At 38.0% G+C, this 27,400-nt stretch overlaps 3 protein-coding genes and 1 non-coding gene across 7 annotated transcripts; 1 reads left to right on the top strand and 3 right to left on the bottom strand.

Moving 5' to 3' along the window:
* Positions 1-4,964: 4,964 nt before the first annotated feature.
* Positions 4,965-7,375, bottom strand: ppdpfa (pancreatic progenitor cell differentiation and proliferation factor a). Its single transcript, XM_004546410.4, has 5 exons — positions 7,213-7,375; positions 5,846-5,948; positions 5,656-5,733; positions 5,468-5,561; positions 4,965-5,373 (listed from the first exon to the last, which is right to left on the bottom strand). The coding sequence occupies exons 2-5, from the start codon at positions 5,898-5,900 to the stop codon at positions 5,217-5,219; spliced, it is 384 nt and encodes a 127-aa protein (XP_004546467.1). The 5' UTR covers positions 5,901-5,948; positions 7,213-7,375; the 3' UTR covers positions 4,965-5,216.
* Positions 7,376-7,933: 558 nt separating this feature from the next.
* Positions 7,934-8,005, top strand: trnae-cuc (transfer RNA glutamic acid (anticodon CUC)). Its single transcript has one exon. It is a non-coding gene; the product is annotated as a tRNA-Glu (tRNA).
* Positions 8,006-10,184: 2,179 nt separating this feature from the next.
* LOC101480270 (tumor protein D54) lies at positions 10,185-17,223 on the bottom strand. 4 transcript variants are annotated; one of them, XM_076878657.1, is made up of 9 exons: positions 17,068-17,223; positions 16,027-16,136; positions 15,775-15,945; positions 15,496-15,543; positions 14,961-15,062; positions 12,380-12,406; positions 10,795-10,830; positions 10,645-10,693; positions 10,185-10,571 (listed from the first exon to the last, which is right to left on the bottom strand). In XM_076878657.1, exons 2-9 carry the CDS (start codon positions 16,050-16,052, stop codon positions 10,494-10,496), a joined length of 537 nt encoding a protein of 178 aa, XP_076734772.1. In that variant the 5' UTR covers positions 16,053-16,136; positions 17,068-17,223; the 3' UTR covers positions 10,185-10,493. The 4 variants fall into 4 exon arrangements, with proteins under 4 accessions (XP_076734772.1, XP_004546465.2, XP_076734773.1 ...); XM_004546408.4 differs by having other exon boundaries at positions 15,775-15,923; positions 17,068-17,222; XM_076878658.1 differs by lacking the exon at positions 17,068-17,223 and adding an exon at positions 16,938-16,976.
* A 2,208-nt stretch (positions 17,224-19,431) lies between these two features.
* Positions 19,432-25,140, bottom strand: dnajc5aa (DnaJ (Hsp40) homolog, subfamily C, member 5aa). The gene is made up of 5 exons (XM_004546406.4): positions 24,968-25,140; positions 24,011-24,139; positions 23,716-23,929; positions 23,457-23,628; positions 19,432-22,555 (listed from the first exon to the last, which is right to left on the bottom strand). The coding sequence occupies exons 2-5, from the start codon at positions 24,118-24,120 to the stop codon at positions 22,452-22,454; spliced, it is 600 nt and encodes a 199-aa protein (XP_004546463.1). The 5' UTR covers positions 24,121-24,139; positions 24,968-25,140; the 3' UTR covers positions 19,432-22,451.
* Between the last annotated feature and the right edge of the window lie 2,260 nt (positions 25,141-27,400).

Here is a 27,400-nt window from a genome sequence, read left to right as displayed (position 1 = left end):
TTGCCCAAGGACACGACGACCAGGACAGAGAGCCCGGGGATCGAAAACACTATGTGTTATCCAGCAGGATAACACATAGTGTTTTATCCTGCTGGAAGCAGTCATCAGAAGCTGGGTACACTGTGGTTATAAAGGGACGGGCATGGTCAGGCAGCAATACTCAGGTAGGCTGCAGGCTGCTGCAGTTGGGACCCAAAGTGTGCCAAGAAAATATCCCCCACACAATTAACCCACACACAGCAGCTTGATATAGGATGGATTGATGCATTCATTTTGTTTTATACTAATTGCTGACCCTTCCTACAGAACTCACAAGACCAGGAAACATTTTTCCAGTATCTGGCTTCCAATCAGCTTGAAGCAGTCGGATCATTTTTCTTTGACCTCTGACATCAACAAGAAATTTTCACCCAGACAACTGCTGCACACTTTTCTCTTTTTCAGACCATCCTCTGAAAATCCTACAGATGGTTGTTTTGGGGAAAATCCCAGTAAATCAGCAGTTTCTGAACTACTCAGATCAGCCTGTCCAACCAATAACTATGCCACATTTAAACTCACTTAAATCGTCTTTCCTCTGTGAGTTTCTGCTAGTAGCAGCTGAACTGGCGTATCTAAGTGCGTGAATGTTTTTTTGTTTGTTTTAATATTGAAAGTAACATGGTGGTCGTTGAGTCTATAACAATCAAACTGATCATTTGAACTATTTCAAATCATCGCCAGTAAAACAGTTAATGAGGCATTTAAATCTTCTAGTAAAGTCAAACATACATAATAGTATAGCCTCAAAGAGGCCATATGAAGTTCAAGTTACAATTTGACATGAGTGTTTTCGACCCAAGGTCTATTTTACCACCATTTTTTTTATGTTAATTTTATTTCCAAACACTTTATTGTTTTTTTTTTTTTGTTACATAGAGTTAAGAATAAATTTCACTCAGACATTGTTGGATAAAAGACGCTACTGCAAAGCCTTTGAAATCATAGTGTTTCGAAATGCATTTTTCGGAGTGTCGCTTCAAATCAAAACAGATTTTTTTCAGTTTGCTAAACTTGATCCTGTGAAGAAATACTAACAAAAACACAGACAAACATCTGTGGCCTGTGGAGAAAATCAATCAGGATTGGATTTCAACATGAAATGTCCCTCAGTGACAGATGAACCCACGTTCTTAGGCCATGCTGCCAGTCAAACATAGACATAAAAAAGGATGCGAGCAGTGCCCCTGCAAACAGTATAAACCCTTTTACTTGAGAAGTCAAACAAAGCTGATTCCTGTTATTCCTGTTATCTTATCAAAGCAGTTTAAAGTTGTACATTTGTTGGGAGTCAGAGGCTGGACTTTGGGGAGGCATCGATTCATGAACCAGATACCTTTGCCCCACATTCCCCATTTATCTTTAGAGTGTCTGGTCTGGATGGGAGCTCTGCGGCCATGCCAGGCTCTTTCACTGCACAGAGTCAGCATTCAGAAAAGATATGATTTCCTAAACTATTTCACTGACATGCATCATATAGAGAAAAACATTCAGTCTGTCTAATAACAACATACCCTAAAGAATAACACAAACCTGAAGTAGTGTACTTCTGTAATAAATCCTTAGATGGAGGGACATCTTTAGGATTATATAAATGGGAAACCAAAAACCAGTTAGGCCTCTTAGGCCTTAGGCCATCTTTATAAATAGACATAATGATATAGTTTGATATTAAAAAGTGCAACTAAAAAGTCATATAATCAGAGATATTATAAGTGTTTTAAATCCATTTTTAAAAAAAGACAGCATATTTTATATTGTAAATTAGCCTGCTGTAGGATTTCTGCATGAAAAGAAGAGCTAGCATGATGATTTTGACCCATTTCAACAGACAGTTCTCACTCATCCTTCAAAGTTCACCTTTGCAAATTAAAGAAGTGAGAGAATGGTAGGCAGGGAACCAAACCACCACCACGAGGCATTTTCAAAACTTAAAGTAATTATTTTGCATCTATTTGCACAAAAGCTTTGGGTTTATGCTTTTATTGGTTAGTGGAGAAATGACCCAAGTTCAGTAAGCTCACGCTGGCAATGTTATCAACAATAAAACCAGCCTTTTTCAGCTGATCTAGAACTAAAGATGTGTAAAGTTCAATAGGCATAAACCAAACAGGGAATCCAGATAAGGGAAAATTGAGGTGAGGAAAACAATCACAAAGGAGGGAACTCAAGGCACAGCAGACATGGAGGGAAGTGTATTAACCAAAATAAAAAAGACAGTGGACATAAGGAGTACAAAGACACTAAAATAAAGACAAGACAGACAGAGGCAAAGTCTGAGAAACACTGGAGACAAATAGGAAAACAAAAACACCGAAAGAAGATTAATAAAGTGAATAAGCAACCAAAACTCATTAAATACTACAGAAGAACATGGCGCTATGACAATAAAAGAGGATCTGGACACCCTGGTGTTTCTTGTATTTGCTGCTCCTGGATGCCCTCACGGGCTGTGTTGTTTTTGTTTAACCTCTTTAACCTGTATTTGTCCTTCACTCTGGTCTGTAAACTCAAGATACCATGTGGAGTCACTAAAAAGACCAACACGAGGGGAAAGTCCCACGGTAGTGCATTGCCACAGGTTTGCTTGTGCTCAGCTGGGATCATGAGACATTTTTAGCCCTCCCTGACACACCGCCAGGAATAGGTCAGCTCTGGAGGGCATTGAGAACAGGTTGTACCATTTTTAAATCAGTTGTATAACTTAAAGTTCTGACTGCATGAATCATGTTTGACACGGCTGTAAATGATCAGCATAGAGTACTGGAACTGTTTGCATTTCTGGTTTGTCCAGATAGATTATCTTGTGAACAGGACAGTACTGCACGTAGACTTTGCTCAGTTTATTCTTAGTTGTCAGTCTATAGTTTACAAAAGCTTCTCTGACTTGTAGTTCAAGGAAACACCTATTGATCCTCCTGTTATCATTAATCTGTTACATAGTTATTTTATGACGATAGTCTTAATAAGAGAGCTACACAAGACTGGTTTTAAAGGAAATGTGCTATGGTGATAGTTCACAGTTCAATTAAAGTATGGTTGGATGTTGGCAACTGTTCTTCTCACTGTGTACCTGAATCCTTGTAAACAAGAGGAAAACAGGATGTATGATCGGTAAAGGCCTTATCAATCTTCCATGACTTGGTTGACTTAGTTCTGCATCTTTATGTTGCCAATTTGCAGCAGTAGCTCAGGTTGCATGAGCTGACCCCGATACTTAAATTGGCTCACGACAACCAATGAGGATCAGATTCAAAATTTTCCCCTCATTCTGTTTCAGAGAGCAGTTGCTAAATGCGGTGACTATGAAAGATACTCTACCAGGAATGATTTCTGTGATGATGATAATGCTGTGTAGCACTGCATGCATCAGCACAAGATGTCAAAGTAGCTCTTTTTAAAGCGTACAGTCCAGCACATTTATGGTTGAGCTGTGGAACAACATGTCATTGGGTAGATGATGAAAGCATTAAGGATTTTGTTTGTGACCAATAATGTTCGTCTCGTGATGCACAGAAAAATGTTGTGTATAAATTTAAGACCAAATTCATTAATTTCTGTAATATTCGCTTTCACTGAACACTCTAATGATTGTGGAAAAGCTGGAATAGACAACAGTCAATAAAATGCAGTAGTGACATATGAACCTGAAAGGAAAAGAAAAGAAATAAAAGGGAAGAGGAGAGTGGAGAATAAATATTGTGTGCATCACTGGATTTCTCCCAGCTGACTACATTTCTAAAGGATAGTTCAGAGTCACCCAGTCCAGCCCAAACTGTATGTTTTGTCAAAAAGGAAAGTTTAATCTTAACATCTTAAGAGGAGAGCAGGTCTGTCTCCATTCTAAGAACCACAAATAAGCCTGGACTCAGCATGAGTTCTCTGGTGGGAGGATGTGGTACAAAGAGGCCTGTCAATCCACTTTATGTGAGAAGCAGAATTTTAACCCAATTCTGGATTCAACAAGAACCAAAAACGAAAAGCTAGAACGCAGCTCATTACACCCTTTGACATGTGTTGCACTAAACTTCAAAACATTATTTTCTTAAATCCTTGCCGGCATATCAGGATCTAATCACCATCTTGAACTTCTTCTCTTACTAATCACATACTAATCCTACAATCACATTTCTAATAAAATGTGATTGTTAATTTAATTTGATTATAAGCACATCTCTTTGTCTTTTAATGTGGTATTTAGGTGCTTTCAAATATAAACGAAATCAACATTTATTCACAAACTGAGAACACATGTAGAATTTTAAGTCTTAAAGGATCACAGGGGAGCTTTAAAATCTCTCCGGTTGCAGCATTTAGAGAATGAACAGCTTGAATATTTTACAATAATGTGCCCGTCTCTGAAAACAATGGCAGCATGAGCTTTAATAGGAGTGCTTTACATTCATGCTGAGTGGGTTTTATGGTGGCAAACAGCAGCGGGTGCATGGCTGCTGTAGTAGGTGTCTAAATAGTGATTTGTTTTCAGTGAATTTATGCATCTACAGAACAAAACATGAATAAACCCGCTGCATTTTTATTTAACTGTTAATCATGCCCGACTGTCCTAACTTTTACTCTCTGCAGCAGTGTGTCTTCCAGGAGCTTGGTGACCCACATTCAAGCTAAGGTGAAGTGTTATATAAACTGGGATCAATAAAGTATCCATTATTATTATTATTATTATTATTACTATTATTATTAAACTGTAATACCCCTTGTAATAATCATTTATAATCATAACGAAGTTAAAGAGATTAAGGTTGCTTGGTAAGCAGCGCGCCTCTCTCTCCCCCTACAGAAAAACATCCCATGAACCGCTGCAAATCTGAGGATTTGTCATAATGTTTCCTAAATAAAAGCTCAGTTTCTTTTGACAACCAGTCTGTAAATGTCAATAACAGAAAGAAAATGCGACACACAAGTGCTCACTGTAAGCATTTTATTAGTAGTACTGGTAATAGTATTAATGATAACACTGTCAAGTCATAAGAAGAACTATATGAAAAAACATTGTTTGTTTGTTTGTTTTTTTTACTTTTGGTCATAACAAAAATGTAATAATTTATACAGGCAAACAGGAAAAGCAAACTCTACCGACTAAAAGTTAGAAAAAACACCCTCGTTGCCATCACCATCGTCATCTCCATCTCCATTGCTTGGACTATGGGGATGGACGGTCAAGCTGAGGGTGAGTAAGGTGCGAATGGGGTAACTGGAGGAGGGCTCATTGGTTCAGACTTCCCGTTTTCACTGCTCTCGCTGACCTGTCTGTTCAGCACCATTTGCCTGGCGATGCAGGTCACCTGGCCATTGGCCACTGTGTAGGTACTGTTCCTGCAACACAGAAAAAGCCACAGTTTAAAAACCAACAACTACAAGGAAAAAAAAATCAAAGGTAACTGCCTTCCACAAATATTACAATGCTCACTTTTGATTTTCAGAGCTGTTCTGCATGCCGGGCTGGTTCTGTTTAGCAAAGAAAAACGAAGTCCACCAGTGGTCAGAGTCTTGCCGTGGAAGTGCTGCAAGGAGCAAAACTGAACGTTATCTGATGCGGAGAGAGGAAGATTTTCCTTTTTAAAAATTTTGCATATAAAATCAGGTCATGCTGAATACCTGGATGGTGTGGAATGGCCTCTCCTGTGTACTCAGCACTGCTGCAAGAGCTGTTACTCGATGTGGACCCAATGCGCCCTGGAGAAAACACAGTTTGGCTTTTTATTCAAGTCTTATTCTAGAAGAAAAAATTAATAGAAAAAATAAACTTACACAAAAATGAAATGTACATAAACCACATGGGACTCACTTCTGTAATAATCATGGGTGGCGATAAGGGAGCCACTTGATGGAATTGCTGCCATTGTTGCCGACCTTAGGTGGAAAACCGCTCAAAGATGGAAAATGGTAACCTAAAGGCAAACACAGAAAAAAAAAAAGTTTATTTATAATTTTATTCCCTTCATGTTGTACCACAGAGATACTGCACATCTGTGCTGCACGTTTCCCTCTGTGCTTAGTTTAAGGGCCTCGAGTGCAGAGTGCTAAAACAGAAACAGCTGCTTCAGGGAGTATGGTTTCCCATGACTCAAATAACCAAAACATGTGTGAGGACATGTCAGCATGAGCTGGCTGCGTGACCACTGACACAGAAAAATCAGGTTGTTCTGTTAGGTCACAACAGAGGCCTGCATCCAGACTTATTATAGCTTCCTATATTAATTTTATATATATTTATTTAACTTTTATTTTTAGATGCCAGGTCAGCATACTGTTACTGGTTTCAGTTCATTTTTAGTGCTTTAAAAGGTTTAACTTTGTAAAAGTACTATTATATTATGACAAATGCAACACTTTCCCATTGATTGAGGCAGCTCAGTCACAATAAGCATCTGCAGGCTAACTAATGATATTTCTTCGCAATTAAGTTTATTTTGTAAGTGCATTTTTGTTTCTGTTTGTTTTATTCCACCAAATGAACTTACTATTAGTGGTAGTTAATTACTAAATATAGTATAGTAATAATATTTGTAGTTTTACATTTATTTATTTAAAATGACTCCTTTTGAAAAACACGTATTAACAGCTCAGAGAACCAGCTGAAGGCTGTAGAGCTTAATACCAGGTGAGCAGCAGATGGCTGTAGGGATTTCATGAAGCAGGTACAGGTCTGCACCTGATAACCCAGATTAACATCTGAGCTGACGCACAGATACACCAGCAGTCCAGTCCAGTCCAGTTTTGTAGACAAAAATGCACGAGATACAGATTTACATTAAAAAAATACCACAAAAGTGTTTGTGTAACTGTGACCTTCACAGCCTTCTGCGGTAAGCGGGTATACCTTTAACAATAGTTTAGTTTGTTTTTCCTTTTCACTTTGGTGCATTAATGGCCATTATATTTGTGTTGCTTTTTACACAGAGAAAGCCAGAGTGTGCTCTCGGGTAATTAGAATAAAAATGTGCCTGTCCAGTGATGTGAGATGGTTTGTAGGCAACTTGAAAAGACTTGGAGAACACCACCTTTAACTTACAAATAATGAACTAATATTCTATATTTTTCAATTAACATTTTTTGTTTTCACTAAGTTTACATATCAAGGTTACAATTAAACATACAAATAATTAGCTGCTGATATTTTAACGCTTTTCTAGTGATATTATTTGGACTCACCTGCAAGAGTGGGGTGGTGTCGTTGTCACCAGGTGCGGTTGTAAGGTGCGGATGGCTGGAACTAGAAAAGGTACTAGTTGTTTCTATGGCCCATTTGTAAAGGAACTATCGGTGATGACCTCGTCGGTCACTACTGCTGCGCTTCTGGTTCACGCAGAGTCACCGAGGGCCATTTTATACAAGCTGGGTTTGGCACGTGCCACTGTGGAACCACGGGGTGTGGCCTGTGGTAGCTCGAGGCCACTGAACGTGCGGAACCTTGTAATCGGTGACACCAGACTGAGGAGAAGGAGAAGCAGGCTTGGAGCGGCTTATGTTAACCCGCTGCTGGCACAGACTCGTGGGATAATCCACATTAGCCAGCCAGTTTAGAGGTGAAATGGGAACAGGCAGACAGTGCCAAGCCGTTTTCAATAACAGGTGAAATTTGAGTTAGTAACAAGGTAGCGGACGAGTGGTTTTTAAAGGGTTTTTCGGCCTTACGTTGAGCTGAAAGGCATTGTAAAAGCAGTTCGTTTGTAAAGACTCATTCATAAATTTCTTAACTCAGAGCATGTATCTAAGTAGAGATGGTAACCGAAATTATTACCCTTCCCGTACTGGAAACCACATGAGACAACAATGCAGCATTATTCTGTCTCAGTTAAAAACAGCATTTCTTTGAGTTCGTAAAGCTGAAGGTCTCTTTTAAAGGGTCAGGATTCGCAAAAATGACTATCGCTCCCTGGTGGTCTAGTGGTTAGGATTCGGCGCTCTCACCGCCGCGGCCCGGGTTCGATTCCCGGTCAGGGAACAAGACATTTTGAGCTTTTAGTTAATCACAGCGAACATTTCTGGCACAACTTCACATGTTTACAAGGTGCGTGGGGAGGATGAAAAAATTCACAATGCAGGGACTCCAGCAACACTTCAAGGGAAGAGAAACAACTTTATTGACTGACTAACGCGTTTCGGCTTGTGTCCTTCAACAGGGTCACAGTAACACATAGTAGAAGTGTGCTTAAATAAAAGGCAGGAAACAGAAAAAAATTAAAATTAACCAATCATGTCTTCATAGATAAACCAGCTGACTTAAAACAGGTTAGTATTGGTTAATTGGTTAAGCATCCCTGTAAGCCAACTGATTAGACTCAAACATATCTGTGAATTCCGGATGAATATAATAAGAGCAAAGAAAAGATGTTGAACAAATTTAAAGAAAGATAGTAGCCTACAAAGAGGACAGGTTAAGATCTGCAGAAGAGTAGGTGAATTCAATAAGCAGGGATTTCTATTTAGCAAGTAAGAAATCTCCAAAACTTAAACCTAAACTTGTCTTTTGTACAACCTTTGCACCAAAAACCAGGAACATTAAAGAAATGATTTTAAAACACTGGCATATCCTTTAAAATGACCCAAACCTATTAGGTACCTTTAGAGAACCACCAATGATAACCTATAGAAGAGGAAGAAATATTAAAAATAGGCTTGTTAGAGCTTCCCAGGACCCTATACTCCAGATAAAACCCTGATAAGCCATAACCTACAAGGTAATTTCATATGTGGGTAATGCATAAATTTTCAATATATCAAAAATGTTAAATAATTTAAAGATCCCATAAGTGACAAAACCACTGCCATTAAGTGCTTTATCACATGCAGAACTAAAAATGTAATTTACATGATACAGTGCCCATGCAATAAAATATATAGGAGAAACATCCCGCCCTCTGAAAGATCAAATTAATGAAGACAGAAGTTCAATCAAGAGGAATGATCTAACCAGCCCTGTTGCAAGACACTTCAATGATAAACATCCAAATTCACCTTTATTCTTTCTAGGCATTGAAGCCATTAAATTAAACCAAAGAGGTGGTAACATTAATTTTATCAGGAAAAAAGACAAGCATTTTGGATAGAGTCTGCACCCTAGAGGTATGAATGAGGATTTTTCTATCAATGAGATTTTGTGAACTGTACCCTTTTTACTGTTTTTATTCTTTTTTACCAGTTACTTTGTTTTGTCAATTATTCTCGCATGGGTAATGTTTATTTATTCATCAACAAAAGAAAGAGTAGCTTAGACATCTCGTTTTAAGTCTACATTTTAAGTTTATATTTTAGAGATTTTACATGGACCTTACCACAAATGTGGTTCCATGTTATGATGTACTCTTGTTTTTTAATCTAACTGCTGCACTGACTCCTTTTTTCATGAAATACTTTCCTTTGTAATCATTTTATAGTTTTTTTGTATATTTGTAATATTTTTCTTATGTATTTCATACATGTATTATTTTAAGATGGTTTTTCTATGAAGACGTGATTGGTTAATTTGATTTTTTTCTGTTTCCTGCCTTTTATTTAAGCAAACTTCTATTATGTGTTACTGTGGCCCTGATGAAGGCCACAAGCCGAAAATGCATTGGTCAGTCAATAAAGCTTTTGGTTAATGTCATTAAGGCTTGCTAACATTCGTGGTTGTCACTTTTATGGCTTTTTATTTTCAACACGTTAATAAATGTTCCGTTATGATAAGCCAGGTATACATATTTATAATAACCTTTTGATCTATAAATGATAAATGATCTATAAATATTGGGTCCTTCTCTGTAGGATTTCATTTTTGGGATTGCAGCTTTTAGCTAAAGGCTGATTAAGTAAAGTAGAATGGACACAAAGTAGGTAGGCAGCATAGGTGTATCAATAAATTTGCTAAGTGTGAAAATTGCAGATAATAAATATAATTTAACTTTTTTTTATGTTATTAGAAATATAAGATTAAAGTTTTAATAGTTTCTAAAACAAAGTCTGTCCCACTTGATTTCCATCTATGAGGATGTATGAGACCCTAGAATTAAAATGGCCTTGACACCCCTTGTGTATCTCTTGCACCACCTAGAGGTTCATACCTATGAAGTGAAATCGTTTTATATTGTCCGTGATCAAACAATATGGACAATGTATTTTAACATCCATTTCAAAAGACTGCACACCATTCTATTAACTTTAATTGAAAAATGTTCAATTACAAAAATACTTATAATTTAAATTACAGCTGATTTCTGCATGAGTCTCTGCACACACATGTCAAAATAAATTACATCCATGAAACTGAGTATTGAATATTAAAAATGTTTTATGTCAAAATGAGCTTAAGTTAAAAATTTAACATATTCTATCAGACAATCGGTTTTAGATTACAGTCAAAAAACAAATTCATACAGACAGGGAGCAAAATTATTTTCTTTTATAGCTTTAGAAGTCATGAAAATAATTATTGACATTAGACTGGTTTTTCCTCATTGACTGTGGCGATGGGATCTTCTTTCAAACCCGGACGTGTTTCCATTAGTTGACGTGCTGCCAGTCACCTTATCCTATGAAACAAGTGACAGTATTCAAAACAAGAAGCACAGAGCTAACTGTTTTATCCACCTTCCTGCTGTTTACCTTCATATTGCCAACCATTTCCTCAAAAGATCTGAATGTAGAGGAATGCCTGAGGAAAGACAAAGGACATATTAAAAGATGAGCAAAGTTAATGTCTAAGCCATGCATATATGAAAAGATCTAAAGAGACAAAGAGACATGGTGTTTTACCTCATACTCGGCACACTTATGGTGTGGCTCAGTGTGCTGGGAAACAGAAAGCAGGACATTTAAGCATTAAAAAAGACAAATAAGCCTTAAAATTACAAAAAATAAATAAATACATTTTATTTTGCTGCAGATTTTGTAGATTTGTACAATAAGGGTTAAAACGTTTATAATAACAGTTTCAGATTAGTTCAGAAAGGAAGATCTATCTGTGATAATATATGTAATAATATAATCATGAATAATTCAACTCTTGTGGGATTAATTAGATGTTAGCGTCATGAAATTAAAATCAGATTATGTTTTCATAAAGTTTTGCAGGCTCATAGATGCCAGTGGGAAATTTTAGCCTGTTTGTAGGCGGTTGCTGGCCAATATGATGATGTCATATCTTATATAGATAAAAAGCACTTTTATTGCTCGGCTCTTGATTGTGTGGAAAGGGTTTTACACAAATCTTAATCTGTGTAACACAACTAAAAAAATATCTGAAGGGAGAAATGCATGTTTAGGCCATCATTGTGATGGCTACAGCACTATGGAGTCCACTTTGATAATAGAAAGTTTAACATATAGCAGATTAATAGCTTTCAAAAACTTTAAAAATAAAAAAGAAGACCAGTTTTAGTTTAATTTGAAAGCCCAGCTGTAGATGAAGTATAATGGTAAAACATCAGCGTGGGCAGTGAAAGCAAACAAATCTGTCCACGACACATTTTTGGAGTCAGTAGCTCAGTGGCTCCATGGTGTAGAGGATTGACCTTATATTAAAGATCTCTGGCTTAAGACTAGTAGAGGATCCAAACCCAGCCTCTGGGGCATCACAAGCATGCTGATTCTTCTCCTGTGGTGACTCGTTAGGAAATGGGAAGGAAGCTGGAGCACATTTTGAAAATGATGAGGTGTTTATGTGTCTGCATTCATGGAAACCACTGCTACTGATGTTCAGCAAAATTAACCAGATACGGCACCAGTTGATATCTAGATGTAGGCACATATTACACATTTTTATAACAGTATATTAATTATTTTATACTATTTATTTTTCTGTCAAAATCACAGGGAGTTGCTAAAGCTGGGCAACAGATCCACAGGCTCCAGACCTCTGGCCTAGACACTGGGTGGTGAAGTTACGGTCTCCTTTATCTGGGAATCTGCTCCATGATTTTGCCTCTTATCATAGAATAACTGCTAGAAATGCTTACATTTTACATGCAACAAATTTGATCTTTTCTTTCAAACAATTTCTCCTTATTGAACTATAAATTAATTTAAGTCTTGTTCTCAAAATTCTTGAATTAGTCAAAAAATTGAGAGAAAAAAGGTGGAAAATAAGTTTTTGTTTAAAAAACACTTGACATGTCAAACATCTGGATCTAAAAAGATAGAAATGAAGAAAACCCCAAAACAATTTAACATCTTCTTTAAATCACGCTGATTATTTCAGTTCCATTTCAGTGACTGCATGATGTGAAATGTGTGATGTTCTAACACTCTAAATCACCACTTTCCACTTTTCTTTCTTTATTCTTTTTAGGTCACACCCTCTCATGCAGCTCACTTCAGTCTTACCGCTCACAGATCTTACCGTGGTGGGCTTGGAAGAGGCAGAGCTCTGTTGAGTTTGCAGCATGAAGATAAACAGACAGACACAGATAACATCACATCAGCTTCTGTTTCCACAAGGATTACAACAACAGCTACTGCTGCTGATGGCCAGGTGCTCCACGGTGATTGGATTACAGCTGTTTAGTGGTTGAACATAAACACAAGAGGCACTTCAACCAAAATTTCGAGCCTGTCAGGAAGTTCTAAATCTACTTATTTGACATCTTTTAATAGTTTTCTTCAGGAACTGGCCCAGTGCTGTGGTATGGGGTCATAATATATAATTATTATATGTATTTTTTTTTAACATTACAGGCTTTGAATGTATTGTAACTATTTTGCATTGAGCCACGGTTACCAGACCTTGAATTTTAAGATCTACTGCTGGAGAAGCTTTGGTTTGGAATTTTTCTGCATAAATCTTTCAAAAACAAGATGTTTGTAGAAATTCTGTTAGAAAAATAAGTTTGGAAGTAGCAAAGGATGAAAAAGCCCCACCCTGACTAGAATCCCTCAAGCAATCTCTTGTTCATCTAATCTGGGTTTTAAACCAATACCAGCACACTGTAAAGACATACCTCACTCAAACATACCATCACTTTAAAAGTTTTAATCTTCTTCTAGCATTGATAAAACAAGGAAAATTGATCTGGTAAGAAATAAAAATGCAAATGTAATTTTGTTTATATAATTTGTATTTTTGACTATTTTTTGCATTAAAATGATAATTAATACAATTATAAGATTTTTGAATATCTGCCACTGATGAAGGAAAATAAATAAGAAACACATATAGAGCCATTAAAAGGTATTTGGATATAAAATACAATTTACTCATAAATGAAACCACCATGAAACCATGACATACTCCCTACTGCACCCAGAGACTTGTAAGATAACTGATGAAAGACTCCCGGATTAGTGAAGGTCTAACTGACATTAACCTGTTAACAATCAGCTATTTTTATTGAATTTCTAAAAATCTGACAGACTCAAATGGAAATGTTAGTATCAGAAGAAATCCTTGTCATTTTTGAAAGGATGGTTATGAAAGCAAATTCTAGGGGTTACGACAGTGAAGGATTTTGTTAGTATTGATGTTTTTTTCCTGTGGAGTTTAGAGTAGCTATAATTGTGACTAATGCAGGATTACACGTTAGCAGCATGTATAAGGATTGCTTCCGTCTGAGTCTGTTCAGTCAGTACTCGGTACCATAATTTGAAACTTTACACGTGCGCTTAACATTATCAGTACCGATGTCGGATGTGAAATTATACAAGCTGTTTCAGTTGTGCAACATTAAACTCTAAACTAAGACAGAAAAGTGAATCCTAATGCGAGAGTTAGGATGTAAATACAGAAATAAAACTAACATAATCACAAATTAAGGAGCCCTTAACCTATCTTTGGGCTCATAGTTTCAGTTTGTATTAGTGTTTATTTTATTCCCTGTATCTTTCCTCTCCCATTCTCTTGTGTGAACTCCTGTATATCATGTTTCCGAAACAGGTCTCACTTACTTTTTTAATTTTGTAGAATTACTTTTCTCAAGTGTCTTTGATTATCTTCACCTTCATCTCGTTACCCCATTGTGTCCTATTTCCTTGTGTATTTCGGGTTGTGTATGCCCGCGGCACGATTTTGCCACTTTAACAATCAATTTTGTTTTGGACTTTTGGCATATTGGTGTGACTGAGTGGGTTGCCTTTGGTTCACTCATTCTATCTCCTGTTGATCTACATTAGGGGCCTAATTCCATGTTTCATGTTAGTGTTGATCTTTTTTTATGCCTTTTAATATCAGTTATATTTTATTTTCCAGTCCTACTTTTATTTATTGCTTTGATTGTTTTTAGCTGTGTTTTATTTGTTTCACATGTCCATCATTTCCCACTTATTTTTCATTCTCCTGTTTGCTCTCCTGTGTTTCCTCTCGAGTTTTACCCTGTGTTTTGAAAAGTGCTATACAAATAAAGTTATTATTATTACTATGATTTTGTGTTTCTGCACAATCAGAGTAAGACTTGTTTTTCTGTTCACTATGTCTGCCTCAGTGTCCTGCATTTGCCTCCTCTCAACACCTAATTGCAATGCTTGTAACTTGCAGTCTTTGATAGTGTTTTCTAACATGTAAATCTGCCAAATCAAATATGCAGAGCCACCCGCTGTGGTGACATCTCGTGAATAAGGGAGCAGCTGAAAGAAAAAGCCACAGTTTACACTTCAAATCACCCTTTCGACATGCTGTCCACTTGTCATGCCTCTCTGTTGGCCTCCTATCCATCCATCTGTCCAGCTGAACTAGCCAAAGACAGCTTTTCCAACACCCCTATGATAGCCTTTGCACTGTGAACTCTTAGTCCTCTTTCATTATGTGCAAGAAAAGCCTGGCATTTGATTTTTAAGCTAAAGGGAACTTAAAGGAAGTACAATCTTAACGACATTTATCCTATTACTTTTTACTCACTACCGAGTCATTTTTGAACAAAGCTAATTTAAAAAGTTAAAAAAAAAAGCCTTTTATTATGAAGATTGAGTGGAGGAACTGACTATGGGTGTACCTCATCTGTGCCAGTCTCCTGGTGATGACCACGCCCACACTAGACATTGCAGCAGATGTCACCTGGCCTGCATGAGAGAGACTGTCCCGTGTCCTCACATATCTACAAGGAGAAATTAGCAGTAGAAGTCAGGATCTGAATTAAGAAAAGTCTCTCGCTATTGTAATATATTACATAACAGGCAGGTGCATACAGGGAGCACAAAGGTATTAACTCAGACGTCGTTAACAATAAGCTCATAGACGTCACTGGCGACAGTCCATCTGGCTGAAGCAGATCTCTCACTCTGTCTCTAATGAACGCTTCAGGCTGGTCCTCCTGTTTCCCGTTAATACTGCTGCTCCTTGTGCTAAGTCAGGCTGTGAGGCTATTAACGGGGCACCAATCCTATTTGACAAGGAAAATCCCATCCCTTGTTTCTTTGAAGAGATCCCTCTTTAGCATGTGAGTGCAGGACAAAACTTTGGAAAATCCCTGCGTCATAAAACATAGTAAGAACGTTTATTATTTTGTGCATATAATGAGGAACACTCACACACTGGAGTGGCTGATGTCATCCAGAGTTGCAGAGGCTGTGAGATATCTGAATGGACAGAACATGCACAGGTTGACAGATTATTGCGCTGACACAATAGAGAGCCTACGACAGTCATTAGAGTACTTTCCATGGTTACGTAACAAAAGTGCACTAAGATATGTGTGGTAAGCGATCTATCACGACAGTGGTTTAGGTGTTTTCAACCAGTTAAACTATCAATAGTTTTCAAACAATTAGCAAACATTATTATGTTTATGGGGACCAAAGTGCACATACGGGGCTGAGGTCTGGACCTCTTGCCATCCTTTGGATATGCTCTGTTTGATGTTACCGAGCGGACTCATTCCTAGTTGCCTTCTGATGTCTGCTGCATATTGTTCTTTGGCCAAAAGCACCTGCCTCAAGGCCTGAATTTCATCCTCTGTCTGCGAGAAAGAAAAAAAAAAGCTGATGTTACACATAGCAATTTTTCTTTAGAGCAGGGTTTCTATCCCACATTGTCCCAAATACCCCCATGAATAACTTTACTTTTGTAAGTTCAAAACGTAGAGCATCTAAGTCCTCCTCTGTAAGATCTGTGGGTGAAGATCCATTTCCCAGTATGCTCGGAGAGAAGTGAACAGAAGCTCCACCAAAACCTTAGAAACAGCAAAGAGGAAAAGACCAGATAAATTAAAAAAATCATATAGATACTTTCCTGTTACCTTTGACTATTTTATTAACAAAATATTGGCTATTGTGGTGTAACTGAAGCCCAGGTTAACTTAGCTGGCTCTTATATATATAATGTATTTGTATCTGATTTAATATATGTTTTAATAGAAAAGGTATGCTGCATTAACCAAATCTACAAACCATAGTATTTAGTGCTTTGATTGTGAAGTAGACAGGCCTTTGAAAAACATGCAAATTAACAACAAAATGCGCACTGGATGAAGAGTTCACATTTAATTAAAAACACCTAAGAGAACATATTCAGTGAGAATAAAAAAACCCATCACGAACAATGAGGGCAATGAACTATAAGATAAAGCCATGTAAAATGGAAACACCTATTACATAACTGTTTAGTTCCTGTTTATTTGTACAGATAAATACATAGCACTCACCAGACATAAATATCATTAGCCTTCAGAACCTCATCTAACTTAGAAATGCCTTTAAAATGCATAAAACAACAACAAAATACACCAAATGTAGGTATAGATACACAGTATAGCATATACACAGCTAACGATATAGCTAATATAGATGTTATGTACAAAAAGGCACAGAAAAGCCTTTTATAGATACATATGAAACTTCTGCATACTTTTAACACTTTTTGTAGACATATATAAACAGACACTGGAGCTGTCCTCAGTGCTGAACTCTCCTCCCCCTCTTCCTGTACAAAAAACTAGCTAATAAGTAGCTGCTCTGCTAACAGCTAACCTCACCTGTTGCACATTTGTTGCTGTTAGCTGATAACATTAACCGCACAATTTCAACGAATAAACCTTTAAAGTAAATCCATGTCGGTGCTAATTTCACACATGGTCCCATACAGACATGGCGAGACGGTCTTACCTTGTCTGCTCATTGCTGCCAGTTTCACCTCGCAAGTGTTTGACTGGCTAGCTGCTGCCAACTGTCCCCACTGAGCTCAGCAGGAGGCAGGCAGCCAGGATCACCGAGGCTGTTAATGGGCTTACACCCACACACATACACACCACAGGAACAATGATGACCACGAGCAGGATTTTTTTTTAAAGAAACCTATAGCACAATTAAACCTTCCTTAAAACTCACGCAAAGGAAAAAGAAGTGTCCTATCTAATACGACTTTATTACATAAAGTAGCATTGAACGTTGTCTTGCAAATTGGTGACAAAAGTATTTAGAGTTTTTTAACTGAAGTCAAAGGTTTAACCATCAAAACATACTTAAAACAACAAAAGAGAAAGATAATTATTAGTACTTATGTTGTACAATAATATACATCCCCAATTCTAAAATAACTTGTGTCATTGTGTAAATGTCATAAACCCATATGTTATCAACAGATCATAGAAAGCATATCCTCCTGAGAGCCAGCCTATTCATTGTAGTGGACAACAGCTAAACTGAAATATATATTTTTTTCCCTTGGTTCTCAGGACGATATAAAATATTTAAACTGAGACAATGCTTCATTTTAAGAAAAGTAGTAGCTCATATTTAACTCATTTCATCAGTCAGATGATCTCAAAAAGATCATCAGTCTGCAAAAGCTGCATCTGCAAATTGTGGAACAATTTTGATAATATTCCTCAACATAAAATTGTGAAGACTTTAAATATATTTCCATTTACCCTTCATGATATCATCAAAAGATTCAGAGATCTTCAGGCCCACAGGTGGAACTGCATTAAAACAGGTATGATTCTATTAAGGAAATCATTGTCTGTGAACATGGTTGACCAGGCCACACACACATGCAGATTAAAACCCATGCAAAGAAGAGGAGCAAGATGTTCACATATGCCTACTTTGTCCTTTAAATTAGTTTAACTAAAAACATGCTGCATCTAGCCTTATCCCCTGCACAGTATAGCTTCAAAAAACAAGGGTAAAATCACAAATAAAATCTATACTCATGTACATGAAATCAAAGTTTCAAATCAAATCAAATTGCTAGTTTGAACAGTTGAGAGATGTTTTAGTACAAGGATCCTGAGGTAAGTTGGAAGAATGACTTGTCTCCATCTGCTGGCTAAACAATCCACCACACTATGAAGGTAAGGGATGATTTATTTGGAAGTCAGATTACTTTGTTTTTTTTAGTTAATATCCTTTTGCTTAAAAAAAATTGATTTTTAATTACAGTTAGATACATTTGTTTATCTAACAAATACCTTCACATGTGAGCAAAAATGTAATAACTGACAGCTGTTATGTTAGCATTTAGCATTAGCATTTCATTGTCAAAATTAATTATTAAATTTTTTTATTATTCTTTTTATATATGTGCAGTATATTTTAAATTAAAAGTAATAATATAATAATAATTTTAAAGACAAATTGGTGTAAAGGATTTCAACAGTGTTCATGCTTATTTTTTAATATTTAATATGACATTTATTTAGTTATTGTCATTTAGATCCTTACTTTTCTGCATGGTGATTGAAAATTTGACAGTACTTTCATATGTTACAGCAACTGTGAAAAACCAACAAGACACCGCCAGCTGAAATGCAGCTCCAAACTGATCGTGCAGAGTTTACAGTTGGCTGTAGACACTCACAGCTGTACCTCTTTCCTGACCGCCTTCATAAAGAAATGACAATGAACTGGGCCAAAGATTTTTTGATTTCATTGCTCCATAAGACCTGCTGCTGCTGATTTTCACTCCAGTTTGGCATACTTGAGCTTTTTCTTCTTGTTTTCCTTCCACTGACACTATTTCTGATGAGGCTAGATGGGCCAGTGGCCAAGTAGATGCATCTCTCATGTCCTGTATCAGGTTTAAAAAAACAAAAATCCTCTGAAAATGGTCATATATACGGAGCCCCGCAGGGGACATGGGAGAAAAAAAAATTAAGACGGACTTTTGCGAGATCTCACAAAACGAACTCGGGATCTCGCAAAGTCAGTCTTCATTTTTTTTCCTCCCATGTCCCCTGCGGGGCTCCGTACATATACACCGACTGGACGGAAAAATTGGTGAAAAAGCAGCCATACCTTCAAAAGTCCAGACAACTATCACTCAAGACCTCTTAAAAAATTACAAATCTGGCTCCCTGGAAACAAAATATAAAGAAATGAAGGTTGGTTCAAGACTTGACATTAACTTGTTGGTTATTCGGCTTAAAACATTACCTGAGTAATATCATTACTACTACTGTAAATATCTGAAATCCGTGTCAAAACAAAAAACCTGTATGTAACTTAATTTGATAAAAACCCGAGTCAAAATGTTGAGGAACATTTATTCACCAAGAGCAAATGAGATCAATGATCCACTTGTTTTCTTCCAGACACACAGTTACCATGCTACAACATAAATGTTAAGGTTTATACTTTATATGGGCCAAGTGTATGTACAAGCGACCTTAACCATTAAACCATTCCTTGCAAAATTTAATGGCTACATTACAACACCATACCAGTTAAAATCATAATCGATCATCATCTGAAACATGACCAAGTATGAAATAAATAAAATTCCAAAAATGCATCATATAACCATTTCACTATAGTTACACTATATACTATATTGTCTTTTTATGGAGTCATTTCCTGATCATTGATCCATTACAATTTTTTTTTTAAACACACAGTGCATTCAACTTAGAACATTTACAGTAGCATTTTTCAGTATCTCAATGAAAAAGCCATGACAGGAACATCTACGTTTCATCAAGGGTTACAGGAAACATGATACAAGGGCCACAGAGGTCAACATCCATACCGTTAATAGCAGAGGGTGGGCAACGGGAGCTCACCAATTGTAAACCATTAAAAACACATCATTAGCAGTCATGAAACTGACAAAGTGGTGAAGATGTTCATGGCGATTTATGGCAAAAATGTGTGGCAATATATGCAAATTCAGCAGTATGTAAAAATCTTTTACTCTGAGCTGCCTGTAGCACTGGCTCACAGATGATATGCCTGATGAGCATGGATTCAGAAAAGTCGACAATGAGGAATGATCACACAGCATCAGACAAAATATCAAAGTCATCGGACAGTTCAAAACACAGGAATGAGTTGAAAATAGAAATCCTCCATGCTAATTATTTTTTTTATAATAATAACTCAAAAGAGTGTAACATGTTTTTTTCCCCCTAAACCTTATCTAGAGTTAAAAACATGTCACCCTCCTAACCAGCACTGCTGCTGATAAATATCTGTTATTTCTACCTTTTAGCAGTTCTCATCAGAGCCAGCTGGATTACCTGGAGCTCCTTGGCTTCACGTAGCAGAAAAATAAAACTAACATAAAATAAAGGTCTCTCAGTCTTAGTGAGCTGCAGTAGCTCTAAAAAATAGTTTTACTATTAGTACAAATCTTAGGTAAGGACAGGAAAACAGAAGAGAAGAAGAGACTGGATGTGTCACCATAAAATAAATACAATCTATTGAAATGTTATTGTTTCATCTGCCCATTCTCATTAGTCGGGTGTCAGATAACGCTGTTTTGTCAAAGCCGAGGCTCATTTATGCACAAGGTGTCCTTTGGTGGCAGCTCACGATGCACCGGGTTATGGCACTGGTGACACAGAACTGTCACTTCCAACATCATCAAGCAAGGCTGCTATTTTAAAGGGAGGCCAACCAAGTAGTTTTAGGGCTTAAACCTAACTGAGTGAAAGCAAAAATTAAAAGAGGAAAAACACAAAGTGCCATGGCCTCTCTCAGTCCCTGGTAGGATTCCGTGCACGAGCAAGCTAGAGGTGTGTCTTCTCCCCTGTTTGCTGAGCGGCAGGTTGGTGTACCTGTTTCCCATCAACTCATTACCTCCTGCACATAAAAGAGCCCATTTACTCATTGCCAAAGTGCTCTCTCCAGTCTGTGAACTCATCTCTACGAGATAAGCAGATGACTCCCTGTGCTCTAATCGCTGCTCTCTGTTGGACTGCTTACATTTATGTTAAAATTAAAGCTCTCTGAATCTGCTTTTTGGTTTTCAACTTGGTAAACCATGATGCATAAGTTCAAACAAGAACCAAACCAGGGTCTCCTCCATGACAAAACTACAACTTATGCACCTCCACCCCTTCAGCCTCCTAACAGAGACTTCATAGGTGTCTAAAACCAGACTATTAACTTTCACGGACTAACTATGGCCATTGCATTAAGGCACTGTCACCAAAGGACATTTTATCTTTAACCTGGAAACATTTATGGCATCTGACAAAACAACATTATATCACTCCTTGAGATAAGAACATGTTGGTTATGTATGATTTTTTTTTTTTTTTTTACTTTATGTATCCAGTGTCATCGTCAATTTGTAGCTGGTGATATGATGAAACAACAGTGAACTGTACCATGGGGTTGAAATGTGCCATATTTGATTTAAAATACATTAAAAGACAATATGCATTAATGTAAAGTAACAATTATAACAACCTGCTCAGTGCTGCAGGAAAAACAGGGGGAAGTAGTCTGTCCTGCGATGAGGGGCTTTCAGAAGGAAGGAAAATGCCAAAGCGAATTACTAACTAAAGCAGAAACTCTAACGTCAGCAGAAATCTATAGCAAACTGTCTGCAAATAAAGCTCTGTGCCTTAATAACCTCATGATTGACATTAAAAACACTCTGGTGGGGCGCACACTGCAGGTCTGACAACATCAGGTGGCATTTTCAACTGAAAGAATATCGATTGCGAATCACACGAGAAAAGTGTAAATATGTATGACAACTTAGTTCTTGGAGGTTTGATGATGGTACCGACCACCTAAGCCAGCAAGCACTTCTCCAACCAGCACCTCCCTGAGCCATGGCTCTCTGTTCCTTTAGCATAAAACATCTGGTAAACTTTATCCCCTCCTCATGTACTGTACTCATTTGAAAAAACTGCACCTGCATGATGGGCTTTGCAAAGTAAAAATGTTGCAAAGGATTAAAGAAAACGTGGAGACCTTTTTTTCCAAACAGTGCATGCTACACCATAATGCAAACTATGGGAAAGGTAAGGTAGGGCAGGCGACCTGTGTGAGTAAAGGCTGAGAGATACAAAAGAAGAAATAAAAGGGATTTCTTCTCGTACTGGCGGGGAAATACGTAGCGGACCGATCAGGGAGGGAGGTGTAAGGGATGCGAATTCATTAGTTCCTTTCATGGGCCATGCTTACTAGTCCCCTTCACCTCCGCATGGCTCTCTTTCTGAAGTGGAAAGATGTTTTGCCCCTTTCGTTCATCTCACTGAGGTGGAGCAGGGAAGCAGGCAGGACCGCAGGCCAGGATCGATGGGAACGGAGGGTTAGTTGAAGCCGGGGTCGGTGCGGTAGGAGTGGTGCCCATCTGATGTTAACTGGGTTGTCTCTGTCGCTGACGGCTGCAGCACTATAGGTTCACCACCAGCCTCTGTACGACAAACACAAGGACAAACACTACAATTCACACAAACTCACCAAGCTTGGACAATAGAAGACTGAAAAACATTGTCTGGTCCGATGAGTCTTAATTTCTGCTGCAGTTGGATGCTAGGGTCAGTATTTGGCATAAACAATGTAAAAGTGTAGCTCCATCCTGCCTTGTAGTTCAGCCTACCTGAGTGCTGCTGACTCTATGACCACAGTGAACTTGTCTTCAACTCGCTTAGTCCACCAGGAATCACAAAACCCAAATCATCTCAAAATATATGGTTTCTTGAATATAATAGTGTGTTTAGTGTACCCAGTGTGCAGCCAGCAAATCTCCAGCAACTATGTGATGCTATCATGTCAATATGGCCAAAAATCTCTAAGGAATGCTTCCGGCACCTTGTGGAATCTATACCAAAGAGAAATGAGGCAGTTCTGAAGGCAAAAGGGGTCCAATCAAACACTAGCAAGGTGTAAAATGTACAATGCTATTAATTAAAATACTTAAATAAAAATGATTCAATAGCCAGCAGCAAGACTTCTTACAGGAAAAGCAAACATAATACACCAGCCTGAACGCCTTTGCACTGGCTTCCTCTTTGTTTTAGAAGAGATTTTAAGATTTTTCTTATTACATTTAAAGCTCTTTGCAGCCTGTATCCAGAAAACATATTGGAGCTGCTGTACCCATAACACCCCAAGTGTAGTCTGAGATCCTCAGGCAGGAGCCTGCAGACTGTTCCCACCCGTTTCCAGCAAGAGTTAGATTTTTTGGATTTTGAGTGTGTGTGATTTATGTGTTTTTGTGACACTCTTTGTAGCACTGTTATTTTTATAAGTGCTATACAAAAAAACGTACTTGTGAGAAGAAAAAAAACAAACAAAACGGTGCTCGTTCTCACCTCTCTCATCAGATTGCAGCTGAGCCTCCAGGTCCTCAGGGGACACATAAAAGTCCTGCTCCTGGCCCTCTCGAGGCCGTGGTTTACATCTTCCACAGCAGCAGTTACAGCAGCAACACAGGCAGCAACAGAAGTAACAGCCAGTGGCCAGGCCACACAATACAAACAGAGCCTGTAGGAAACAGATTCATGAAATAAAGGTTAAGACAACAGGTGTAAAAGGTTGTACAAGAGCAAACAGTAAACGATCCTGTCTTACCTTTGCCCACCAGCTAGAAAGGACAAAGTAAGTGTTAACATTCTCCTCTCCAAACTGCTCTGCCACATATAGGCCTAGAGAGCCATATTTATCGTAAATGTTACGCTTCGTGGGGTCATTCAGGATGGCGTGGGCGTTGTTTATCTCCTTGAACTTATCTGCGGCCTCTGGATTGTCGGGATTCTTGTCAGGGTGGAACTTTAACGCCAGTTTCCTGCAGAATGCATCACAGTCAGCTTTACAGGTTATCAGACCTTTCTGTGAGCTAAGCCAGGTGACCAGAGTAAAGCCTCACCTGTAAGATCTCTTTATATCGTCCGTCGTGGCCATCTTCTCAACTCCCAACACATGGTAGAGAGACTCACCCGCGGTGGACAGAGAGCGCTGCCTCTGCTGCTCACTCATGATGCCTCACGTCCACAGGCTGCACACAGAAATGCACAAAATTAAGAGGCACTGCTTGGACTGTTTTACCAGGATGTACATTCATTCAACTAAAGTGAGGCCCTTGTGATTCCATGCTCTCTGCTGCAGGCAGGCAACAGCTGGTCCTGTGCTGTCTGGATGAAATACAGATGTCCAGTACTTACTAGAAACACCCAGCTGTGTGGGAAATATATGGAAAAAAAAGTCCTGGAAAGGGGGAAAAAATAGTGAATTTTTCTCCTTTTTTTATTTTAATGATATAAATTTTAGATTTTCAGCAGGAGATAAATTCTCCTTATTGATTTTTGAAGGTGTGACATCTTGGCAGGACCCCTGATGCATATGCTGCTTTAAGTAAATCAGCAGCTGACACCCATAGAGACAATGCACTGCAACAGCACAGGCTTCATCAGGTGAAGACCAGAAAACACACTCTTTAAAGAAGACAGAAGCCTCCAAATGGGTGTCATCTCGACACAAATCAACATCTACTACGCTGTTTGAAGCCCTATAATGCCTAATTTCTTAAATTTTCATCAAAAACTACATGTTCAGTCAAACGGCTGTCAAATTTCCACTCGTCACGAATCGCATCCCGCTCCAAAAGATGTCTATAGGAAGGATTAGACTCTGGGTACGATGCTGAGAGCATAATCTCCGTGCAAGCATCAGCAGCACTGCTATAGCGCACAGCATCCATGTTGGTTCGCTTCCCCGGCCTGCTCTTGATGCAAGACAGGAATGGATCGTCAGCAGTTATTTTCAAGGACAAGGACCAGAGTGTCGAGGAAGAAAGGAAATAATGGAAATGCAGGAGGAGGCTCACCTTTCAGTAGGCTCTAATGCGCTGCGAAGCTAACGATCCCAGCAGGTTATGATTTTAGACAGTGCAGCGTGACTATGGCCGCATCTCCTCGCACGTACCCGGACCTTCTCTGGCTCCCACTACACAACCATGGACAGTGCAGCAGTCCGCTGGCTCCGCCCCCCCACCACCCTACAACGACCCGACGTGCGCGTGCACGACGGGGAGGATGCTAGAGGAAAGATGTGCAGCTCCGCATTTGTCGTGAAAGCTAAAAAGGGAGTTCCTTTAAAAAATATTACATTTAATTTACCCACTGGAAGTTGTATAAGAAAGATTTAAAATGGATACTGAGTTCTATGGAGGGCCAGGAGTGACTAAATGGATTAATTAAATACACCATCAAATAATTAGTTAAATGTGTAATTAAATTAAATTGGAATTAATTAATTAAATAAATATTTAATTTATTAATTATTGACACATTTAATTAATTATTTACCGATGTATTTAATTAATTCATTTTCGCAGTCCTGACCCCTGGCTGTTCATGAATTAGTTTTATCTTTCAGGGTGGCCCTCTGTATTTATATATATGTGTGTGTGTGTATATATATATAATATTCTGTAACTCTGTAACTTCTGTCGGTGCTGTGCTTTTTTGGAAATCGAATTTCCCAGAGGAACCCACCCGAGGGATTAATAAAGTTCTATCTTATCTTATCTTATCTTATCTTAAACTCAGGGGGCGGGGTTATCGCTGATCGAGTCAAAACTTTGGCCTGGTGGCCCCGTTTCTGCACACCAGCAACCCTGGCATGTAGAAACTAACTGAACTGTACTGAAAAAAACTGTTTGTGTGTCAGCAAACACGCTTTTAATATTTTTTTTTTAGCCGAGAATGTAGTGGTTTATTTTTTCAGATATCTGGTCGGATTGTCAAGATACAGCCTCTTTGCAAAATTGCTTTGATGATTTCGGATTGGGTGAATGAATGAATGAATGAATGAATGTGATTGGTTGAACAGGTGTTCGTCATCTGTGTTCTGTGTTATCTGCATTTCCATCAGAGTAGGAGACTCAGCAGCAGATTAGAATCAAGTATAATAAAATTTTTACATTTAAGAAATCACCAAATTAATCATTTGGTGATTTTGTGAATAATCAATAACCAAATTGACAATGCAACACACTGTTTGTGCAGAGATTTACAGCACAATGCTCACTTACAACACATTCCTCCATCATTCCCCCTTTTAAACACTTAAAACATGCAGCAAATAAAAGACTGAGTGAAAATGTGGCACTTCCTGCTGATTTTAAAAATCAAACCAGTTTAAGTTTGTATTCTCTCAGCTGCAGACTAGCTGCTGTTTAAATGTTTGAGAGTTAAGATTGGATATAAAACAAACGTCAAACATAAACTCAGTCTACATACACACTTGATATGAGGTCAGCAATTACAGTGTCTGTGTCCTGTTTTAAGATCATATATGTAAAATTGTTGTTTAAATTATAGTTTCGGAGTATCATACATAATGCCCACGTGAGGTGTGTGACTGTACACCACTATACAGAAATAAATCAGCTATTACTGAAATACACCTGCTATATAATAAACTATGATAAACATGTGAAGGTGTGATTAACATGTTTAGTTATAAAGGACAGCTTCCTGCCTTTAGTCTCATTCATGAGCAGTATTAGTTCTCTTCTAACATCCAGAAGTCTGCACAATGTATTTCATAGTTTCTAACAAGCCTTTGAGAGTTAAAGGTAACATGACCGAAACACCAACATCAAAAAACAAAACAAAACACCTCACAAATCATATATTAACCTCATTTATTTTTATTTTACAGTTGAATAACTATTAACAAACAGATAATGTAATATTTCTGGACAGACAGGAGTCTTTCAGTATCCGAGGAGGAACCTTCTCGTTCCTCCTTGCATAAATTTTTTTTTTTAAATTCAAAAGTCACGGTTAAAAAAATCCAACACATATGAGCACCAGATGGTTCAGTCTAACATGTGCTCCAGTAAGACATTAAACTTCAGTAAAATTATGCAGTTATGAAACTTAACTGTAATCTGAGCCAAACTGATTTTCTCAGTTGTAAATAAAACAGTGAAGTAAATGTGACCCAACAGACAGAACCTGAGTGAATTATGTCCAGTGTTTAAACTCTACTGAGAGCTAAAACTCAGCAGAGGTTTTAAAGCTGTGTGCCGGTGATTGGATATCAGCTGCTCATAAAGTAGGTTCGCCTCTAAAGTGCTGTGCAGTTTTCTAAGTGTCCATCGCTCTCCGTTTAAATCCTGTTTGCCATCTTTAACCCAGGTCAGTCACTCTGAGGGAAACACAAGCTGCAGCAGCCCTGCGCTCAGGAAACAAACTACATTTTCTTAAATGGCTTAGAGAGCCATTTGAGCCTTAAATTAGAGTACTTT

Source organism: Maylandia zebra, linkage group LG20 (genome assembly GCF_041146795.1).
Source record: "Maylandia zebra isolate NMK-2024a linkage group LG20, Mzebra_GT3a, whole genome shotgun sequence".
In the NCBI taxonomy this organism is placed as follows: domain Eukaryota; kingdom Metazoa; phylum Chordata; class Actinopteri; order Cichliformes; family Cichlidae; genus Maylandia; species Maylandia zebra.
Note: the sequence above shows the minus strand (reverse complement) of the source record. Positions and strands in the feature narration are given on the sequence as shown.